This window comes from Urocampus carinirostris, chromosome 2, assembly GCF_059441175.1.
Source record: "Urocampus carinirostris isolate Australia breed hairy pipefish chromosome 2, RoL_Ucar_1.0, whole genome shotgun sequence".
Taxonomy (NCBI): Eukaryota; Metazoa; Chordata; class Actinopteri; order Syngnathiformes; family Syngnathidae; genus Urocampus; species Urocampus carinirostris.
The window spans coordinates 2,308,556-2,329,490 of record NC_142350.1 but is presented as its reverse complement, the minus strand read 5'-3'; the positions used below and the strand labels follow the sequence as shown (position 1 = coordinate 2,329,490).

At 40.2% G+C, this 20,935-nt stretch overlaps 2 protein-coding genes across 12 annotated transcripts in view; one reads left to right on the top strand and one right to left on the bottom strand.

The window, feature by feature from the left end:
* setdb1a (SET domain bifurcated histone lysine methyltransferase 1a) overlaps window positions 1-14,975 on the top strand; it is a 39,498-nt gene extending 24,523 nt beyond the window's left edge. Inside the window, exons 2-8 of one of the 4 annotated variants that reach the window (XM_088328305.1) lie at window positions 999-1,096; window positions 1,167-2,348; window positions 2,416-2,580; window positions 3,744-3,942; window positions 4,012-4,085; window positions 8,683-8,873; window positions 10,376-14,973. In XM_088328305.1, coding sequence (XP_088184431.1) covers window positions 999-1,096; window positions 1,167-2,348; window positions 2,416-2,580; window positions 3,744-3,942; window positions 4,012-4,085; window positions 8,683-8,873; window positions 10,376-10,462 — 1,996 coding nt within the window. In that variant the 3' untranslated portion in view covers window positions 10,463-14,973. Of the gene's footprint in view, window positions 1-998; window positions 1,097-1,166; window positions 2,349-2,415; window positions 2,581-3,743; window positions 3,943-4,011; window positions 4,086-8,682; window positions 8,874-10,375 lie in introns of those variants that run through there. The other 3 variants (XM_088328308.1, XM_088328307.1, XM_088328306.1) reach the window with 3 other exon arrangements.
* Window positions 14,976-16,078: 1,103 nt separating this feature from the next.
* celf3a (cugbp, Elav-like family member 3a) overlaps window positions 16,079-20,935 on the bottom strand; it is a 49,216-nt gene continuing 44,359 nt past the window's right edge. For all 8 annotated transcript variants that reach the window (XM_088328317.1, XM_088328309.1, XM_088328311.1 and 5 more), the window contains one exon: window positions 16,079-16,377. The gene's annotated coding sequence lies outside the window, so the exon portion shown is untranslated. The remainder of the gene's footprint in view (window positions 16,378-20,935) is intronic.

The window sequence follows — 20,935 nt, the reverse complement described above, 5'->3', positions numbered from 1 at the left end:
TCTTTAGTGGAGAAAAATATTGATTTATTTTTCCGGTCCAAGGAGGACAGATTTTTGAATCAACGTTCGAGACGTGAGGAGTAAAGACAAGCGCTGGAGTTAGTAGTTTGAAGTTTTTATTGCAATAGAATAAACGAATAAAATAAATACAAATTACTGTTCTGGGCCTTCAAAACGGCTGACAATCATTCATACACCAGAGGGGCGAAACACAGAAGTTGGTGGAAATTTTCCAAGGCACCAGCTTCACACCAGTCTTGTCCGGACTGAATCCTGCAGGTGGTTCGATAAGACTCTAGGCCTCCTTCCGAACTGTTGAATCAGAATACAGCATAGAACAATGTAGAGATTGTTACTTACTTATCCAACCTAAGTAGGTTAGGTACGTAGGTAAATAACTATGTTTGGTAGTTAGGTAGGTAAATAGAGTAGGTAGGTAAGTATGTGAGGTTGGTAGGTCGGTTAGGTAGGTAAATAGATGATGTAGGTAAGTAGATTAGGTAGTTGCATATATTGAAACGTAGATTAGGTTGGTAGGTAAGTAAATTAGGCAGGTAGGTAAGTAGATTAGGTAGGTAGATGCAGTAGATAGGTAAATTGAATATGTAGGTAAGTCGATAAGGTAATATAAGGTAGGTAGATGGTTGTATAGATCGATCGATCGATAGATAAAGTGGATGGATAGGATCAAGTTTTATCCCAGTGTCTATCTCTCTATGTGTTACTCTTCTGTACTAGACATTTTCTCGCTGATTTTTTTCAAAATGTGTGAAATGGACAAGAATGAGTACATTTTTATTGCTGTTTAAACCTGCTTCTTAATATCCGGTATGGCTTGTACAAAGACAAATATAAGTTTCTTCCTTAAATTTGTCCATGCATCTTTTAATCTGGTGCATCCTGTTGTCGGAATATTTTGAGTAACTAGAAAAAAAGATGGATCCACACTTTCCCTCTCAAAATGTTTATTTTTAAATGTAAATGTTATTGTCTTGCAGCTGGTTGGCAGCTTGCGAAGCCGTCGTCAAGGAGACTTATTCTCTTCTGGGTTGGGAGTATCCCCAATCTGACGAGGAGAAAATAGACGACGGGGATGGTAAATTACAATTGCTTCCGAGAACATGTTTCCATTGGTTGAGCTCATTTTTGCTTCACTCCTTTCGCAGGAATCTCTTTTCAGTCCGAGTTAAGCGTTTGCAGTTTTTCTTCAGGAAGTTGTAGTCCAGCACCAGGCTGCATTTCGGAGGACAACGATGGTCCCAAGGTTGCCAAGGTGGTCTTGAGAAGAATTCCCCCTCATCAACTTCGGGGTTTGCTCCAAGTCTCCCCTGAAAATCTCGAGAGTGAACGCCAAAGCCCGGCGGCGTCCAACCAGGAGTCCCGTTTTCTGATGAAACTGTCAAAGAGCAATAGGCCGCGAATTAAGACGAGATGGCCCGTCAAGCTGGGAAAAAGATCCAGGACATGTGTGCCGACCAATAACAAGAAAGCAAAAACGTTCCTAAGTGAAAGCGGTTCTATAGAAGACAACACCATGAATGAGACGGCAGAGTGCGTGCCGACCAATCACAATAAATTGAAAACAATCTTGGGTGAAAGCAGTTCGACAGAGGACGAGACTCTTAACGAGACGCAATGTGTGCCTACCAATCACAAGAAGGCGAAAAGAATCTTTAGTGAAAGCAGTTCGATAGAAGATGAGACCGTGATCAAGACGGCGGAATGCGTGCCGACCAATCACAAGAAGGCAAAAACAATCTTAGGTGAAAGGAGATCAATGGAGGACAAGACTTTTAACAAGACAAGGGAATATGTGCCCACCAATCACAAGAAGGCAAACATTTTCTTAAGTGAAAGCAGTTCTATAGAAGACAACACCATTAATAAAACGGCAGAATGTGTGCCAACCAATCACAAGAAGGCAAAAACATTCTTAAATGAAAGTAGTTCTACAGAGGACGACACTCTTAACGAGGCAGCGGAATGTGTGCCCACCAAACACAAGAAGGCAAACAAATCTTCAAGTGAAAGCAGGTCAATTGAAGATGAGACCGTAAGCGAGACAGCAGAATGTGTGCCGACCAATCACAAGAAGGAAAAACCAATCTTAAGTGAAAGGAATTTGACAGAGGACAAGACTCTTGCCGATACGGCAGAATGCTTTATGACCAAACACAAAAAGGCAAAAAATTCTTCTGGAAATTGTTTAATGGGGAATGAGACCGAGAACGAGACGGTGGACACACAAAGTGAAAATAACCAATCAGGCGACAAAACCAACAGAGAAGAACAGAAAAGAAAAGCAGACCACGAAGAAGAAGCTGCCTATGTCCGACCTTCTTCCTCCGGTACTTAAAATCCTGCCCGTGCTTGGTTTTTACTTTATTTTGAAAGGTCATTTGCGGGCTGTTTCAGGTACAAGTGAGGTGTGCATCATCACCACCTGCTGCCAGGCGGACGCGGGCACCAAGGTGCCCAAAAAAGTGCCTGAGGCTAAGATAGAAGCGGGCATGGCCGTCCTGGCCAAGAAGATGAGAACGTGTTGGCAGCGGGGAAAAGTCAAGAAAAGCGTACAGATCGGTAGGGAGACACTTTTATTTACATACATAATCACCTCTTAATTTTGGAATCGTTTTTTGATTGGGTTTCTGGTTTTTTCAATCATCAATTATGTGTTTTGGGTCACTTTTTGTTATGTTTTTACTCATTTTATGTCATATTTGTGGTTTTGTTATTTTTTTTGTGGTTTTTGACAATTTTTGTCCATTTTTTCGTCTTTTGTTTTCAGGTCGTTTTTAGGGGTTATGCTTTAGGTCATTTTTGTTGTTGTTTTTTCAAAGTTATTTGATCTTTTTGTCCTTTTGTTGGTCAATTTTTGGAATGTGAATTTGTTTTTATTTTTCGTTGTGTTTTTAGTCTTTTTTTTTTACTTTTTTGGGCGGGTTCCCTTTTTGTTAGTGTTTGGGGTCATTTTGGGTTGTTTTTAGCCTTCTATTGTGTGTATTTTATAGATGTGTTTTGGACACATTTTAGTATTGGGACGTTTTTTTTGTTGTGATTTTGTCCCATTTTTGCAGTTTTTGTCAGTGACTTTTTGGCCTTTTATTGGTCGTTTTGGACGTGAATTTGGTTTTGTTTAGGGTTGTCTTTGGTCATGTTTTTAATCATTTTTGGACGTTTTTGGTGTCACTTTGTGCTTGTTGTATGGTCCTTTTTCTTGGTCGCTTTTAGAAGAAGAAGAAGAAGAGAAATTTACCTTTATTGTCATTCTTTGTAACCATGCACACAGAACGAAATGTCGATACACCTGACCCGTACAGTTAAACTGTAGCGAGCCGATGCAGCAGCACCTAAACAGGGCGCCGCCATTTCAGACCCAACTGCTGTGTTGGGAGTCATTAGGTGACCAAACCCCCCAATTCCAACCCTTAATGCTGAGCGCCAAGCAGGGAGGCAATGAGTTTATCGTTTTTCCCTTGGGGCATTTTGGTTGAGTATATGGTGGTTTTTGTATTTGTGTTTATGTTTTTCTGTTTTTTGTTTTTGTTTTTTTTTTTTGTAATTTTTTTTTAACATTTTTTGGTCTGTAGTCTTGAGGTCGCTTATTGTTTGTTTTTTGTTGGTCATCTTTTGGGTCATTTTTGGCCTTTTATTATAGTTTTTGTTTTATTACTTGGTCATTTGTTAAATGTTTATTTTACATTAATTGTCATGGCGGTCCTATGTTGTACCTCCTTCTCTAGGTGAGCAGAAACTAAAGTACCTGGTGCACTTTGGCGACAGGGCAAAGCGCTTAGTATCGGCGCACCACCTTGCATGGGTGGGCACTGCCACCCTGGACGAGCTTTTCGTTGGGGCCCGAGTGGTAGTGGGCCGCGACAGCAATGACATCTACTTCCCCGGCATTGTGGCCGAGCTCCCCAGCAAAAGAAATGTTCATAGGTGGGACTCCGGGGGCCACACACTGTGCCCGAGCTGCCTCTTTTTCTGCAATTCACTTTTTATTTTTAGGTTTTTGGTCTTTATTGACGACGGGTCTGTGGTGTACGTGGGCTTACTTCACCTCCACCTGGTGTGCAGACCTTGTAAGTTTTTCTGGTCAAGGGATTGAATCTCAAATGGTTCTTATTCTTAATGCATTGATTGTTTTAAATCAGGGGTGTCAAATTTATTTTAGCTCGGGGTGCCACATGGTAGAAAAACATTCTCAAGGGGGATAAGACTAGTAGATTAAAAGTGAAAGAAAGAGAGAAAAAGAGAAGGCAAGAGAGATATAGATAAAATGAAAAAGATAGAAAAAAGAGAAAAGGAGAGGAATATAGAGAGGAAAGGTGAGAAAAGGACAAAGAGAGAGATAGAAAGTGAGATAGAGAGAGAAGGACAAAGAGAAAAATGGAGAGAAAGCGGGAAAGACAGAGAGAGAAGGACAAAGAGAGAAAGACAGAGAAAGGGAAAAAGAGAAAGAGAAACCAAAAGGGAAACAGCCAGAGAAGAAAGAAAAACCAGAGAGGAGAGAGTCAAGTCTTGTTTTTTTGTATAGCTCTTAATCACAAGGAGTCTCAAAGGGGCTGCACTGATTCCAATTTGGCGCACACCTTAGCCCCAAATAATAGAATTAGTGATACTATTAGCAAGCTAACAGAAGACAAAGAGAAAGACAAAGAGAAAAAGCAAGAAGAGAGAATGCAAAGTAAGGAGAAAGAGAAAGCCAAAGGGAGACGACGAGAGAAAGGGCAAAAAGCGAGAGGGAAGGAAAGATATAAAGGAAAAGAGAAAGACAAAGAGAAAGAAAGAAAAGAGAAAGGGCAAAGAAAAAGACAAAAAAGAGATAAAGAGAGACAGGAGAAGAGAGAGAAAGAGAGAAAAAGTATATCAGTGGGGATTTAACAGTCTTGTTGTATGCAAAATGTTTTTATACAGCACTTTGAGTGGCATTTTTTTGCCTGAAAAGTGCTTTACAAATAAATTTGATTTGATTAGAAATAGAGCAACACAGAGAGTGAGAAAGAAAGAAATACAGCTAGGGTTGCTAGTGAGTGGCGCCTGGTGACATCAAGTGGACATATTTAAAACTGCACCTAATCTCGAGTTTCAGTGTTCTCTCGAGGGCCAGATAAAATACCTTGAAAAACAATGCAAAAAACGACCCAAAAATTACCCCCCGAAAAACAAAAATGATCCAACAATGACTGAAGACGACTGAAAAGAATGACTAAAGTGACATAAAAATTACCAAAGAAAAACCGACCTAAAAACGATCCAAAAATCATTGAAACCGACCACAAAACTACAAAAAAAACTCCCTCGTGAAAAACGACCCAAAAACGCCCAAAAATCAATCAGAATAAGGAAATTGATTAGATATTGGTACAAAATTTTGTTTCACTTTTTTCCTGCTCAAACTAAGCATTGTAACAACCGTTGAATAAGTGTGGCAAAAAAACGTAAGAAAATTTATAAAAATCGACTAAAATAAACAATTGGAAAAAAACTAACCCGAAAAACAATCTGAATAAGCAACCAAAAGTCAACCACTAAGACGCCCAAAAAATGATCACGAAAGAAGCAAAAAAGACCCCAAAAAACAAAAATAACAACCCTAAAATGACTGAAAAATGACACGAAGCAGGGCTATACAAATAAAAATGACTTGACTTGACTTGACAACCCAATAAACCTGACTTCAAAACTACAACAAAAACCTGAATAACGCTAGAAAATCAAGTTAAAAAAACAGAAAGCGATTTAATATTGGTAATTATTTTATTATATATTTTTTTTTCAGCTCAAATTAAACATTGTAAGTGACAAACGTTGAATATGTGCGGCCATGATTAAAATCAATTATCGACTATGTAAACTCTGAACACAATACCCACATCAAATGTACAATGTTTTTATTTAACGTCCTTCAAAGCCTGATTCATTATCAGATACACCAAAGATTTGTTTCTCTCATTGTGCCTTTTTACGTTTTTTTGTATCTTTTAGGACGACTTTCTGTTTTCCCCATTCTCTAACTTTCATCTCCGGTACTGTGAAAAAATACTGTGATAGTAAGTTCAAATCTAGCCACTGAAGCCAGAAGAATAACGTTAGAGCGACATGCCTGTGAATCAAGACCGCTGATAATATTATGATTTTAAAAAGGTTATGCTGTGGTAGAAAAGCGTAAAAAGTGTAGTTAACTTGTTTAAGGGAAGCACATTCCGGTGAAGACCGATATATTATCATACTATTGTTTCATCAACCAAGCGTGTGTGTTTGTGATTGAGAGAGAGCATAAAAAGCACGCTAAAGTGGGGAAGGCTGAGTGATTAGCTGTTACCATAACAGTAGTTCATCAAACTAGCTCTAAAACAGCTGTGGCCACACTTTTCAACATGTGAGCTCTGTTAAAACGTTGATGCACTTGAATGAATTAAATTCATATTAGTCGTATCAACATCTTTATTTATTTATTGTAAAAATAATTGGGGAGCTATTGAAGTTATTATTTACTGTTTATACGAGTTGCTGCCAAGCTGAATTTATTTTTCTTTACTGTTAGTTTTTGTTTTAAGTGAAAGATTAGTCCTGTGAAGTGTAAAAGAAGGGTGGAAAGTGGTAATACTAGGTGACCTGAATGCTAGAGTGGGTGATGGAATGGTTGAAAATGTGGTTGGTAAATATAGAGTACCAGGAGGAAATGAGAGGGGGAAGAAATTGATTGAGTTATATGTGGAAAATTAGTTGGTGATTGCAAATACATAGTTTAAAAAGAGGGACGTGAATAAGTATACTTCTGTCAGAGTGGATGGTGGTGAGATGGTGGACAGAGCACTGATGGACTATGTTGTAGTTAGGAAAGGGATGTTTAGTAGATTGTTGGATGTGCTTGTTGACAGAGGTGAAATTGTCACAGACCATAACGGACTCAGGACTCAATTGCATGCGTTTCTTAAATTTTATTGAAAGAGAGTGAGATTTTAGGCTTGCTTGATTGCTTGATCCGAGGACTGGCGGAGAGCGGAATCGAGCAAGGCAGGGATGACACTTCCGTGTCAGAAGAAGGCAGGCGGGAATGGCACGTCGTTTGACCAGGGCTGGAGATCAGAGACGATGTCGAGTTTGTAAATGTTGTCGTAGGCAAGCGGCAGGCAGAACAGGTGTAGTCAGGTTCAGAAATGGGTCGAAAACGGGAATCAGGCAGAAAACAGGTTTGGCAGGGATGGAGTCGGACGAAAACGCGCACTGAGTGAAAACACAACAGCTCGCAAACGTTCGACAAAGTTTGAACAGAAGACAGGGGCTTAAGAAGGGTGTGGCCACCAATCAGCTTGTCCGGGCTGTTGGCGCCAATCAAGCTGCCACAGGTGTTCCAAATAGGGCAATCATGACAGTAATAAGTGGTATGTCTGATCATTTTTATGTGGAAGGAAAACTGAGAATAGATGGATCGTGGAGGGCTAGTTATAAGAAGAGTCTGAGGGAAGAGGCGTAAGTTATGTGTGAATGTTGGGAAGAGTAAGGTGATGAAGTGTTCACGGGATGGAGTGGGCATGGCATTAGAAGTAAGGTTGAATGGACAGCTGCTGGAAGAAGTTGAAGGCTTTATGTACTTGGGTTGTGATGTGGCTGCAGTTGGTGAAATGGAGTGCGAGGTATTGCACAGGGTGAATCAAGGAAGCAAGGTTTTGGGTGCTCTGATGAGAGTGATGAGTAACATGAGTATGGATGTTAAGAGAGCACTGTATGAGAGTGTGATTGTGCCGACTGCGTTGTATGGTGCAGAGACTTTGAGCCTGAACGCAGATTTGAGAAGGAAATTAAATGTGTTTGAGATCAATTGTGAGAGACAGAACTGGAGTAGTAGTGTAACTGAGCAAGCGTGTGGCTAAGAGAGTACTTGGTTGGTTTGGAGAGGATGATTGAGGAGCGAATGTTGAATAGGATCCACAGAGCAGATGGAAGCAAATGGAAGGAAAACCAAGAAGAAGGCCGCGATTGACGTGGATGGATGGTGTTATGAGTGCACTGGAGGAAAGAGGTCTAAATGTAGTTAATCTCTTGTTGGTGATAGTACTGAGTGGAGAGGTGTTGTGAAAGGATAGTGGGATGTTTGGACGCATTTTAAGGGATGGGCAGGGCATCTGTATGATGCGGCAGGGGTAAACCAGTGAAAGCTCTCGGGCCCTGCTGTTGAACAGAAGAGTGTGTTGTGTCACCCTGAACCGAGTGACATGGCCGCTTTCCTGTGTCCCGTTTCATCTGGAGGGACGAAAGCATGACCAACTTGGGGGCCGAGGTGCTTAACTTGTTTGGGCATTTGGGTTGGCCATGGTCAAAAAAAAATTAATAATATGTGTGTTTTTTGCTACTTTTTCCCTTTTTTATTTTTTTTGTTAGTTTTTATTTTTTCCTTTGTTTTTATTTATGCGTTTGTCTTGCTGTAGGTCACCCCTCTCGAGGGATATGACCAGAGTAGAAAGATACATACGTTTTATTTCAATTTCTAACAAATATTTTGCTTCCTTTTGCATTATTAAAAAATTCTTACACCAATTTGTAAGCGTTTATGGCAAATGAATATTGGTTATTGGTTATCGCATCCATTTAATGCTAGTAATCAGTATGGGTTTCACATATAAAAGGTCACTATTCAAAGGGAGCATATTTCCACTCTTCTTTGTGTTTTGGTAGTAGGAGACCCGACAGATGACATCAGCACTGCATCCCACGCTGGCTTCCTGAGGGATTATTTAGAAGATTGGCCCTACCCCGCCATGGCCAAATGCATGCCGGGATTGAAACTCAAGGTGGCACTCAACGCAGTCCAGCTAGAATGCGTGGTGGAGAAGCTCGACTGCAGCCTGGTGCAGGTTCTCTTTCTGGTCAGTTATTGTTTGCCAAAATGTCACCTCACAATTTTACACAATAACATCATCATGATGAATCACCATAACTTCTTAACTAGGAATAGTAGGAAGATAAAAGTCTTGCAATTTTAAAGCTAAATAGACAATTCCCACAGCAAATTTTATAGTTGGGGCTGGGCTCTCCCATCTAGTCGTTAGGTTGTGGTCCTTAGGATATACTTTTTAGCATCAACTCATTATCATGTTGTTCTTAGATACACTAATGATATAGTAATAACACTATCTTAAAATTAAACAAATTAATTGGGTCTATTCTTTTTCAATTAGCATGATAGCATGTAGTCGTTAGCATGTAATAGTTGGCATATAGTTTTTTTAACATTCTCTTTAGTACCTACTCATTAGCATGTAGTCATTAGCATTTAGTTGTTAGCATCTACTCTTTACCATCTCGTCGTTAGCATGTAGTCATTAGCACGGACTTGATTATCATGTACTTGTTAACATGTAGTCGTTAGCATGTAGTCATTAGCATTGACTTGATATCATGTACTTGTTAACATATAGTATATATAGATAGTTAGCATCTACTCGTTAGCATATATTCATAAGCAACAGTAATAACATAGCAGTAACATTGTGTTATTACACTGTATGGCTGCACGATTTTGAAAAAAAAAGAAAAAAACTAATTGAGATTTTTCAGACCAGTGTTGCGATTTTGATGCGGTTTTCGTTTTTTTTTCTTAAGTACATTTTCTGTGCTAGTTTTGTCTTTGTTAATACTCAACCATATTGAAATGCCAAACCTAGAGAAAACAGCACCATCTTATGGCGAGCTTTGTTTTTACTTTTCCACTACTTTATCGAAAGAAGTACCTATCCACTTATTAAATGCACTAGATAGCACTTCAAGCTCATTGAAATAGTTGTCTAGACAATTTTCAAAATAAATCATCAGAAAATAACATTCCACCTATTTATTTTGACTGCTATATAAATGCAGATCATTTCATTTCACATGTCTTCCTAACCAAACATAGTCAACCTCTAACATAAATAACATTTGAAAAAAGGAAATCATGAACTTTAAAAAAAAAATCAAGAACATTTACACAGTAGTAAGCCCTAAGTACTGCATTGTAAATGTATTCTGCCAGTCATTTATCTTTTTTTTTTCTCTGACCAAGCATGTCTGTCATTTCTTGCCTGTGATTGATCCGTTGCCAAACGTGGTTGTCTTTGCTTGGAAGTTGCTGTCACATTGTGGGTGTTTTGGAGAACAGCTGATTAAATTTTTATTTTTTTTTTTATTTTTTTTTACAACGGTTGCAGAGTTATGGTAATTTTAACAGTGCTTGTCGAATGGGGCATCCCCATAGTAATAAGAGGGTCAAAGTGTATATTAGATGTTTTACCCTGGCCTGCCATTTCTAATACAATGCTGAATACAATGTTTTACCACTTTCTTATCAATGACGATAAAAAAATGACAATTCAATTTTACTGTTTTGCAGGAAAGCCAACATAAAGAATGGATCTACAGGGGCTCATGGCGTTTGGAACACATTGCCAGATTCAAGCAGATCCAAATGCGCTCTTGATGTCACTAGGCAACAGAAGCAGTCTCCGTAGCAACAGCCGGAAGCGTCTCTGCTTCACTACTTCATGCACGATAATTGTATATGCTAACCCACTCTCCTCCCATACACAACAAAGTTTGGATTCTGCCATTTTTTTTTAGTCTCTTATAATGCCGTTTTTTTCCGGACTATAGGGCGCAGATTCAAAGAGTAGTCACTTGTAAATTATTTTCACATGTATGATGCGCATGAAATCAAAACTGCTTTAAGGGTTGTATAAAAAAATCAGGAAATAAAACGATATTTGAAAAACGAATAAATTAATTAATTTAGGGAGGCACGGCGGATGAGTAGTTAGCGCGTCAGTGGCACAGTTCTGAGGTCATAGGATCAAATCCAGCTACCAGCCTTCCTGTGCGGAATTTGCAAGCGTGGTTTTCCTCGGGCACTCCGGTTTCCTCCCATTTTCCAAAAACATGCATGTCAGATGAATTGGCCAGTCCAAATAGTCCCTATAGATGTGAATGAGCGAGTGAGTTCTCTGTCTCTCTGCCCTGCAACTGGCTGGCAACAAGTTCGGGGTGTTCCCTGCCCACTGCCTGAAGATGGGCTCCAGCAACCCCGCGCCCCTACTGAGTATAAGCGGTGCAGTTAATGAATGGATGGAGGAATTAATTAATTAATAAATGGGGCCTGTCTGTAGTAGGATTGCGATTTATATTTCCCGTATTTGTAGTCTATAAGGCGCAATTCACCAGTAAAATGTTTTCATATGTAAGGCACACCTAATTATAAGGTGCATAAAATTAAACCTAGATTTAGAGTTGAATTTAAAAAGGTGAGAAAATAAATATATTTTTTAGAGCACATCGAGAAAAATGAAATTTTAATTTTTTTTTTTTTATGTATGGTACCCGTTTGTTGCAGCATTGCCATTTTTATTAAATGTATATTCTGGTCTATAACGCGCACCTCACCTGTAATTTTTTTTCATATGAAAGACACACCTTACTATAAGGTGCATGGAATTAAAACTAGAGCTAGTTGCATTTAAAAAAAGGTCAGGGTATCAACAACTTTTCATGTATGGTACCCGATTGTAGTAGTATTGCCATTTTTATTTCCTGTATTTTACTGTCTATAAGATGCAATAAATTAAAACTAGAGCTATAATTGAATTAGAAAATTCTGAAAATAACAAAGAAAAGTGTGAAGAAAAGGTTAGTAAACGCAGTCGTGGAAGCAGCAAAAAGGAAAGCAAATGATGAATGGTGTTGAAAGATTGGAGTGAACTTTGAGGAAAGGAGAAAAGTGATCTGGAGAGAAGTGAAAAGAGTAAGAAAGAGTGAGACTGGAAAAGAAGTGAAAGAGACTGTAGATTGCTGGTTAGCGGTAGTGCAGTCAGGACGAGATGTGCAGAATATTTTGAGGAGTTGTTGAATGTGGAGGATGGGAGAGAAGTGATAGTTAAGGCGATTGGTGGTATGGGGAGAATCCCCATGTTGGGTGATTTAAATGTGAAGCCTGTGAAAGAAAGGGGGGAGGCGGCTGGGTTGGATGGTTGTACTGCTGAATGCTTGAAGAAAAGTGGCACGGCTATGATTGACTGGTTAGTACGCTTGTTGAATGTATGCTTTTTAAGTGGTGTGGTTCCTGTTGATTGGTGTAGTGCATGTGTGGTGCCAATGTATAAGGGTAAAGGGTATAAGTATGAATGTAGCAATTTGAGAGGTATCAGTTTGTTGTCTGTGCTGGATAAGCTGTATGGACGAGTCTTGATTAAGAGAGAGAGGAAGAACAGATGAGATGGTGATGGAGAAGTAGAGTGGTTTCAGGAAAGGAAGAGGATGTGTGGATCATGTGTTTGCAGTAAGACAGGTGTGTGAGAAATATTTTGCAAATGGTAAGGATGTTTGTTTGGCTTTCATGGACTTGGAAAAGGCGTATGACAGAGTCGATAAAGAGGCGCTGTGGCATGTGATGGTAATGTATGGAGTGGGTGGAAAGTTGTTGGAAGCATTTAAGAGTTCTTATGTGAACAGCAGAGCATGTGTAAGAGTAGGGAGTGAGACAAGTGAGTGGTTCCCTGAGTTGACTGGTGTGAGACAGGGGTGTGTGATGTCACCATGGCCGTTTAATGTCTACATGGATGGTGAGAGAGCTGAATGCAAGAGTATTTGGCGGAGGTGTAGAGATGATGGATAACAGTGGAACGGTGTGGCAGGTAAGTCAGTTGTTGTTTGCAGATGAGACAACGCTTATGGCTGATTGTGAGGAAACATTGAGAAGGTTGGTAATGGAGTTTGGAAGAGCGTGTGATCGGCGTAAGTTATGTGTCAATGTTGGGAAGAGTAAGGTGATGAAGTGTTCACGTGATGGAGTGGGCATGGCATTAGAAATAAGGTTGCATGGACAGGTGTTGGAAGAAGTCGAAAGCTTTAGGTACTTGGGTTGTGATGTGGCTGTAGTTGGTGGAATGGAGTGTGATGTATTGCACAGAGTGAATCAAGGAAGCAAGGTTTTGGGTCCTCTGAGGAGAGTGATGAGCAACAAGAGTATGGATTTTAAGAGGGGACTGTATGAGAGTTATTGTGCCGACTGTGTTGTATGGTGCAGAGAATTGGAGCTTGAATGCAGATTTGAGAAGGAAATTAAATGTTTTTGAGATGAAGTGTTTGAGGAGCATGTTAGGAGTGACAAAATTGGATAGATTGAGAAATGAAATTTTGAGGGACAGAACTGGAGTAGTAGCGGATTTGAGCAAGCCTGTGGATGAGAGTATTCGGTTTGTTTGGACACATGGATGAGGAGCGAATGTTGAAGAGGATCTACAGAAAAGAAGTAAATGGAAGGAGACCAAGAGAAAGGCCGCGATTGACGTGGATGGATGGTGTTATGGGTGCTCTGGAGGAAAGAGCTCTTGTTGGTAATAGGAATGAGTGGAGAGGAGTTGTGAAAGGATAGTGGGATGTTTGGACGTGTTCTATGGGATGGGCAGGGACCCTGTATGATGCGGCAGGGGTAAACCAGTGAAAGCTGTCGGCCCCTGCTGTTGAACAAAAGAGTGTGTTGTGTCACCCCGACCCAGGAGACATGGCCGCTTACTAGTGTCCCGTTTCATCTGGAGGGACAAAAGCATGACCAACTTGGATCCTGAGGTGCTTAACCTGTTAGGGTGTTTGGGCATTTAGGTTGGCCATGGTCAATTTTTTTGTGGTTATTTTTATTTATTTATTTATTTTTTTGTGTATGTTTTGTCTTGCTGTCGGTCGCCCCTCTCAAGGGATATGACCAGGGTAGATAAATAAATATTTCCTTCGATATTCTGGCAGAACTTTGGTATTTATTTATGCCTTATAGTCCAAAAAATGCAAGAATTCAAGTAAACACATCTTTCCTCCTTTTTTCATTCCTAATTCGACATATTACAGTCTCTTAAAATGGAATATAAATTATTATCATCATAACAAGTAAATGAATAACTAAATGAAAGAGTGAAAGTGTCAGAACATTTACAAGATAAAATATCACACCTTAAGAGTAAGGGTAATAGATATGACTAATAATAAATAAAAAGTAACAAAAAAAATGAAGACCTGAACTTGTACATAAGCCTGCAACTCCACTTTTTGTATGTATGTATATATATATAGTGAAAAGAGTAAGAAAGAGTGAGACTGGAAAAGAAGTGAAAGAGACTGTAGATTGCTGGTTAGCGGTAGTGCAGTCAGGACGAGATGTGCAGAATATTTTGAGGAGTTGTTGAATGTGGAGGATGGGAGAGAAGTGATAGTTATATATATATATATATATATATATATATATATATATATATATATATATATGTATATTATAATCATTTTTGATCAAACGGGCGGGATGAAAAAGGCTGCCAGGTCGCATGTGGCCTACGGGCTGTAGTTTGCCCACCCCTGAACTACAAATTTGGGACGTTTAAGAAGAGAAAATACCCAGAAATAGACATGAAATTCAGAGGGATGAGATTGCTATTGGGGCAGCACGGCGGAGCAGTGGTTAACACGTGTGCGACAAAGTTCTGAGGTCATGTAATCAAACCTTCCTTTTTGGAGTTTGCATGTTCTCCCCGTGCTTGCGTGGGTTTCCTGCGGTCACTCCGATTTCCTCCCACATTCCAAAAATATGAATATCAGGTTAATTGACAGGTCCAAATTGTCCCTCGGCGTGAATGAACGAGTAAGTTGTCCGTCTCTGTGTGCCATGCGACCGGCTGGTAACCAGTTCAGGGTGTTCCCTGCCCACTGCCCGAGGATGGCTGGGATGGGTTTCAGCATCCCCGCGACCCTACTGAGGATAAGCGGTGCAGATCATGGATGGATGGATGGAGTAATAACAAAATCAACTTTAAACCCAGTCGAAATTGCCCTGAATGATTTTGGTCCCAAAACAGACAACAGACCATTCTTCTGTTTTTTTTGTTTGTTTTTTTGAAAACTGGACTTTATTTTATTTGAAAATGGTGATTGGAGCAAATAAATAAAGAAACATGACGCTGTTATCTTATTCCTTTACATTTAAGTCATTAAAAACTATAATACGTATATTGATTAGACGGACGTAATGAGTCTTTTTTTTCTTTTCTTAATTGAATAATAAATTACAAAAGATACACCTCCCCCCTATCTTACCACATTGAAAAATGGGAAAAAAATCTCTTGTTAGACATTGCAATGTTAAAAAGTAGCATCAACCCTCCCGAACAATGAATGTATGTACAATACGAGGACGATTCCCTTTTCCGTTTCATTCTCTACCTTCATTAATAGCATCAAAATCAGGGGTCTCAAATTCAATTTACCTGGGGGCTGCCTGAGCAACGGTCCAGATAAGGGGTTTTCACCCGAAAAAGGGCTGAAAACGATTCTGCTGTTTCTTAAAGGGACAGTGTGTCATTTTTCTCTACTAAATGTTGCTGTATTGCGTCGCGCAACCAAAACATGAATCCCAACAAGCACAAGAAAAAATCGATACAGCGACTCAAAGTGAACAAAAATCACAATTTTTTCTAATTTTTTTACTCCACCTTTTACAAAGAAATAAAAGAAGAAAAAAACTAAAGAAGGAATAAATCAAGAAAAATTGGGAAAAAGAAACGAAAAATAAGTGAAAGCGAAAAGAAAAATGGGAATAAAATGATAAATAGGGAGAAATAAAGCAAAAAAGAAGAAAAGTAAAGAGAAGCGAAATGGAGGAAAAATGAAGAAAAATCTGAAAAAAAGATAAAAGGAAAAGAGAGGACAAAATAAAAAATGCTTATTGCTGTTTTACCTTTCTTATCATTTTTTTTTCTTTTTCGCTTTCATTTTTCTGTTCCCTTTTCCTTGCTTTTTTCTTTTTGTGATTTTCTTATTTTTCTTTTCTTTTTCTCAGTTTTGATTTTTTGTTTTCCTTTCATTTTCTTTCCTTCTTTCTTATTCCTGTTTTATTAATGGCAATAAGGTGACATTTGGTCTTCTTGAGTCTCCACGCGACACAATATGACGACAACTGGTGGTCAAATCATACACACTGTCCCTTCAACTTTCATGATAAGGTGGGGGTTGCAAAATAACCGCCCGAGGGCCGGACTGCAATTTTGAGACCACTGGTCTAAATGTAGGCGGAAACCTAACTACTACTACATAAATGCTTGCTATTTTTCGTTTCTTTCTAGATTACAAATCACAACTTTACAGAAGGACCCTGTTGAGTAGATTTTTGTGTTTTTTTTTTGGGTCGCTGTTCATGACGGAAAGCAATCCAGCCGAGAAAGTCTCGGAGGACAAAAAAAACGGTCAGAAAGTGGTCAAAATTGGTCCTCTTGTCTTGGGTTGTATCACGTCTGTGTGCTATTCTCTTGAAAACAAGGCCGGTGGGCATTCGAAGGTTTGTTTTCTGGATTCAAATCCCCAATTGTCCTGGAGGTGAGACACAAAAGACAATATTTTCAAACTGTGTACAATAGTTAATCGTTTTAAAATTGTATTTTCTATTAACTGCAGCCATTATCACTCAATATGGAATCAGAGCGACCATGCAAGTCCGCAAACGAGTGCGTCAACTCCTTTTCTTTCCTCTCAGCAGGCAAATAAAAACCTAACATGCGCACTAGGAATTTTCCAAGTCAAATTAACATTCACGGGCAATTGGCTTTATTTTCTTAATCCGGGGATAATCTTCCTTTAACAATTTTTTTAAGGGTTATTGTTCTATTGTCTTTATTACTTATCCAATATCCGTTATCGGTCAGTTCATAATACGCTACAAAGCCAAGGAGCCGGGACTCTTACTCTCAGCCAAAAGGCCAAGCTAAGGTCATAGCCTTAAAGCCTTGTTGCGACCATTGCGAATGCACCGTTCCCGGAGGTACTGCAATACCGGGCTGATGCGTGGAGTGGACAGAGCAAGCTCTTATGTCAGAAATATCAATGCAAAGAATGTTTACCTCTTTCTACTTAAAAGGACAGCGTGTATTATTTAGTGCGGGGACTCATTTTAGCTCAAGGAGGACACGTGGTAAAGAAAAACTTTCTTACAGGAGACAAGTAGTTTCCGTGGAAAGAAAGAAAGCGACACAAGAGAGGGAGCGAGAGAAAAACAGAGAGAGAAAGAGCAGGGGAGGAAAAAGAGAGCGGGAGAGGGGAAGAGTGGAAGAGAATCAGTGCAAAACAAAGAAAAATTGAAAGAGAGAGAGATTTAAAGACGGAAAAATAGAGAGACAAATAAAAGCCTCGATAGTCGCGCCTGGCTTTTAAAAGGCCGTCGGAACGGAGTTTGCCCACTCCTGCTGTAGAGAATTGCAGCTCCCCTAGCAATTCATGATATGAATCTCACACGGATTTTGTGACTTTGTTTCATACAAACGTGACCTCGTTCAATACTTGTGAGTTGATTTCCAGCGGCACAAACAACAATCAACAAAAAAGTTCACCACTTCACGCAAAAACTAGCACACCATCCAACTAAACAGATTTAACAGAGGGGGAGCGCAAGAATGATAATCATGACAAAACGGGACCTGTTATTAAAAATCTCATTACTGTGTTTTGCGGACTTTAAGGCACACCTAAAACCCGTTTAATGGGGACCAGAAACATCTGCCAAAAGTGAAAATGTAGCGTTGCACCTTTTTCTGGGGGGGTGCTACATTAGAGCATTCTTGCCGACTGAAAGAGAAAGAAAGAAACGAAAGATAGAAAAAGAGCGAACAAGAGGGCGAACAATTAAGAGAAAACAAACGAGAACGAACGAACCAAAGAGAGAGAGAGCAAACGAACAAATGAAAGGGAGAGGACGAACGGGAGAGAGCGAATGAACGAGAGAAAACAAACGAGAGGGAGCACACAAATAAGAGAGAGAGAGAGAGAGAGCGAATGAACAAGAAAGAGCAAACAAACATAAATAGAGCGCGAACGATTGAGAGAGTGAACAAACGTGACAGAGAGAGAAAGTAGGAGAGCGTACAGACATAGAAAAAGAGAACAACGAGAGAGAGAGAGAGAGAGAGAGAGAGAGAGAGAGAGCGCATGGATAGATAAGGAAAGAGGATTGAGAGAGTGAACAAACGTGACAGAGAAAGAAAGTAGGAGAGCGTACGGACAAAGAAAAAGAGAACGAACAAGAGAGAGAGAGAGAGAGCTCATGGATAGATAAGGAAAAGAGCCAAACGAATGAGAGAGCGAAAGAGAGAGAGAGAGAGAGAGAGAGGGAACGAACAAACAAATGAAAGAGGGCGAACGATCAAATGAGAGAAAAAGGGTTTGGCATGACGAAGAGGCGGGACACAAACTCTTATCAGCGAGATGCAGTAAGACGCAGAGTAGGTGTCCATTCGCAGTACAGTATTGAAGAAGCTATGATACAAATTGGCCGATCATATCGGAGTCAAGAGGTTCCTAGCCAATCGGCTTGAATCTTGGCTGCCGGAAACGTTCTTCGGTGGTTCAGGAAGCTTCGGCAGGATTTTTGTATTCAAACTGTTTTTTTCCCCACAAAGGAGTGAAGCGCAAACTTAAGCAAAGGATTTAAAACGCATAAAAGTATTTATTACGGGGCGGCAGTAGCTCAGGAGGTAGAGCGATCGTTTTAGGATTAAGGGATCCCAGTTCGAATCCCGGCTTGTCCGTGTTACATGCCGAAGTGTCCTTGGGTACTGACACTGACACTGAACCCCCAATACCCCCAATAAGCAGGTTAGCGCCTTACATGGCTGCACAGATCACGGCCGCTATTGGGAAATGTGAAGCACAATGTAAAGCGCTTTGGGAAGTCATTGACTTGAAAAGCGCTATATAAATGCAGATCATTTCATTTCATTATCTTTGAGCATTACTGCACCAGGTTTTCTTGTATACTAGCGTATTCCTGCAAAAGTTGATCGATAAAGATTGCTGACCAAAACCACAAAACGTTGCATGCGACGGGTTTTAAACCAGGATCGTGGTAATGAGAGCGTCAACACTTTAGCGCTAGATCACCAGTGGTACAGATTACATCTGAAAATGCACTGGAACTTATCTTATTATCACACTGCTTTTACTCACTGGGCCAGAAACACTGATTTGCATTGTGTGTTCTGATGGGTTAAATGGTAAATGGTCTGCATTTCTATAGCGCTTTTCAAGTCAATGAAGACCTCCCAAAGCGCTTTGCAATGTGCTTCACACTTACCCATTCACACACACACATTCACACACCAATAGGTGGTCAGCCATGCAAGGCGCCAACCTGCTTATTGGTGGCATTAGGGATTTAGTGTCTTGCCCAAGGACACTTCCACATATAACACGGAGGAGCCAGGAATCGAACCTGCAAACCTCTTGATCCCAAGACGAGCCAAAGAGAAAAAAAAAGAGCCACACTTTTAAATAGTCAAGTCAAGTCAAGTCATTTTTATTTGTATAGCCCTAAATCACGAAGAGTCTCAAAGGGCTTAATATGCCTACTTGAAGTCGCCAAAGCCAGGCTGTTTCCAAACACACTAACTCTGAGAGTGAGAGTAATTTCTCACTCTCGCTCTCTTTCTTTTATTCTCTCTTTATCACTCTCATTTTTTCTTACTTTCTTCTCTTTCTACCTCTCTCATTTTTCTCTCATTCTCGCAGTGTTTCTCATCCTCTCCCTATATCTCTCTTTCTCTCTATCCTCTTTCTTTCTCTCTGCCTTACTTTTGGTCTCTCTTTTTTTCTATCTTTTTTTTCTCTCTCTATTTTTCTCTTTCTTTCGCTCTTACTCTCGCTTTTTTGCGCTCTCTTTTTCTCTTTATGTCTCCCTGTTTCTTTTTTATGCTCTTTCTCTCTCGCCCCCTCTTCTTTTCTCTATTTCTCTCTCTGCTTCTTCTCTCTCTGGCTCGCTCTCTCTGTCTCTTGCTCTTTCTCTCTTGCTCTTTCCCCCTCCCTTGCTCTCTCCCTCCCGCTCTTTCTCACTCTCTTTCTTGCTCTCTCCTTCTATCTTTCCTTTCTTTTTCTCTCTCACTCTTTCCTTTCTTTTTCTCTCTGTCACTCTTTCTCTCTCTTTCTCTCTCTTTCTCCTGCTCTTTCTCTCTCCCGCTCTTTGTCTCTCTCCTTTTTATTTCGTTCTCTCCTTCTCTCTCTCTCCCTTTTTTTCTCTGTCTTTGCACTAAGCAAATCAATGTTTCTAGCTTTGAGAGTCAAAAGAGTGTGATACAAATCCAAATGTATTTCTATAGCACTTTATATACAACAAAATGCAACTCAAAGTGCTGTAGAAAAACATCCAATTGAAGATAATTAGTAAAAACAGTTCCCACTCTCAATTATGGCACTCTTGGGCCTCAGTTCTCATTGGTAACATCATTCAAGTCTTCATTTGTACATCATGTAAAAATCAATTTTCTTACTGGGCGATTTGACATATCTCATCTCATCTCATCAGCTGCACCGCTTATCCTCAGTAGGGTCGCGGGGATGCTGGAGCCCATCCCAGCCATCTCCGGGCAGTGGGCAGGGGACACCGTGAACTGGTTGCTAGCCAATCGCAGGGCACACGGGGACAGACAACTCACTCGCTCAGTCACACCTAGGGACAATTTGGACCGGCCAATTCACCTGAAATGCATGTTTTTGGAATGTGGGAGGAAACCGGAGTGCCCGGAGGACACCCACGCAAGCACGGGGAGAACATACAAACTCCGCACGGTAAGGCCGGGAGCTGGATTTGAACCCACTCAGGAGGTTCCCACGACCTCAGAACTGTGCCGCACACGCGCTAACCACTGCGCTGCCGTGCTGCCCCGATTTGACATATTTTAAAAGAAAAAAATAATTCAAGTTTATGTATTGTATATCAAATACAAATCATACTTTGGCACTTTTTGGGCTTCCGTACTGAACGGATTTGATGTACAGATAAGCTTTACTGCCTTTTTGTGTGTCATCTGTATCACTGGTGGTCTAGTAGTAAAGTGTCAGCACCCTCAATGCCAGGACATAGGTTCAATTCCTGATGTAAACAATG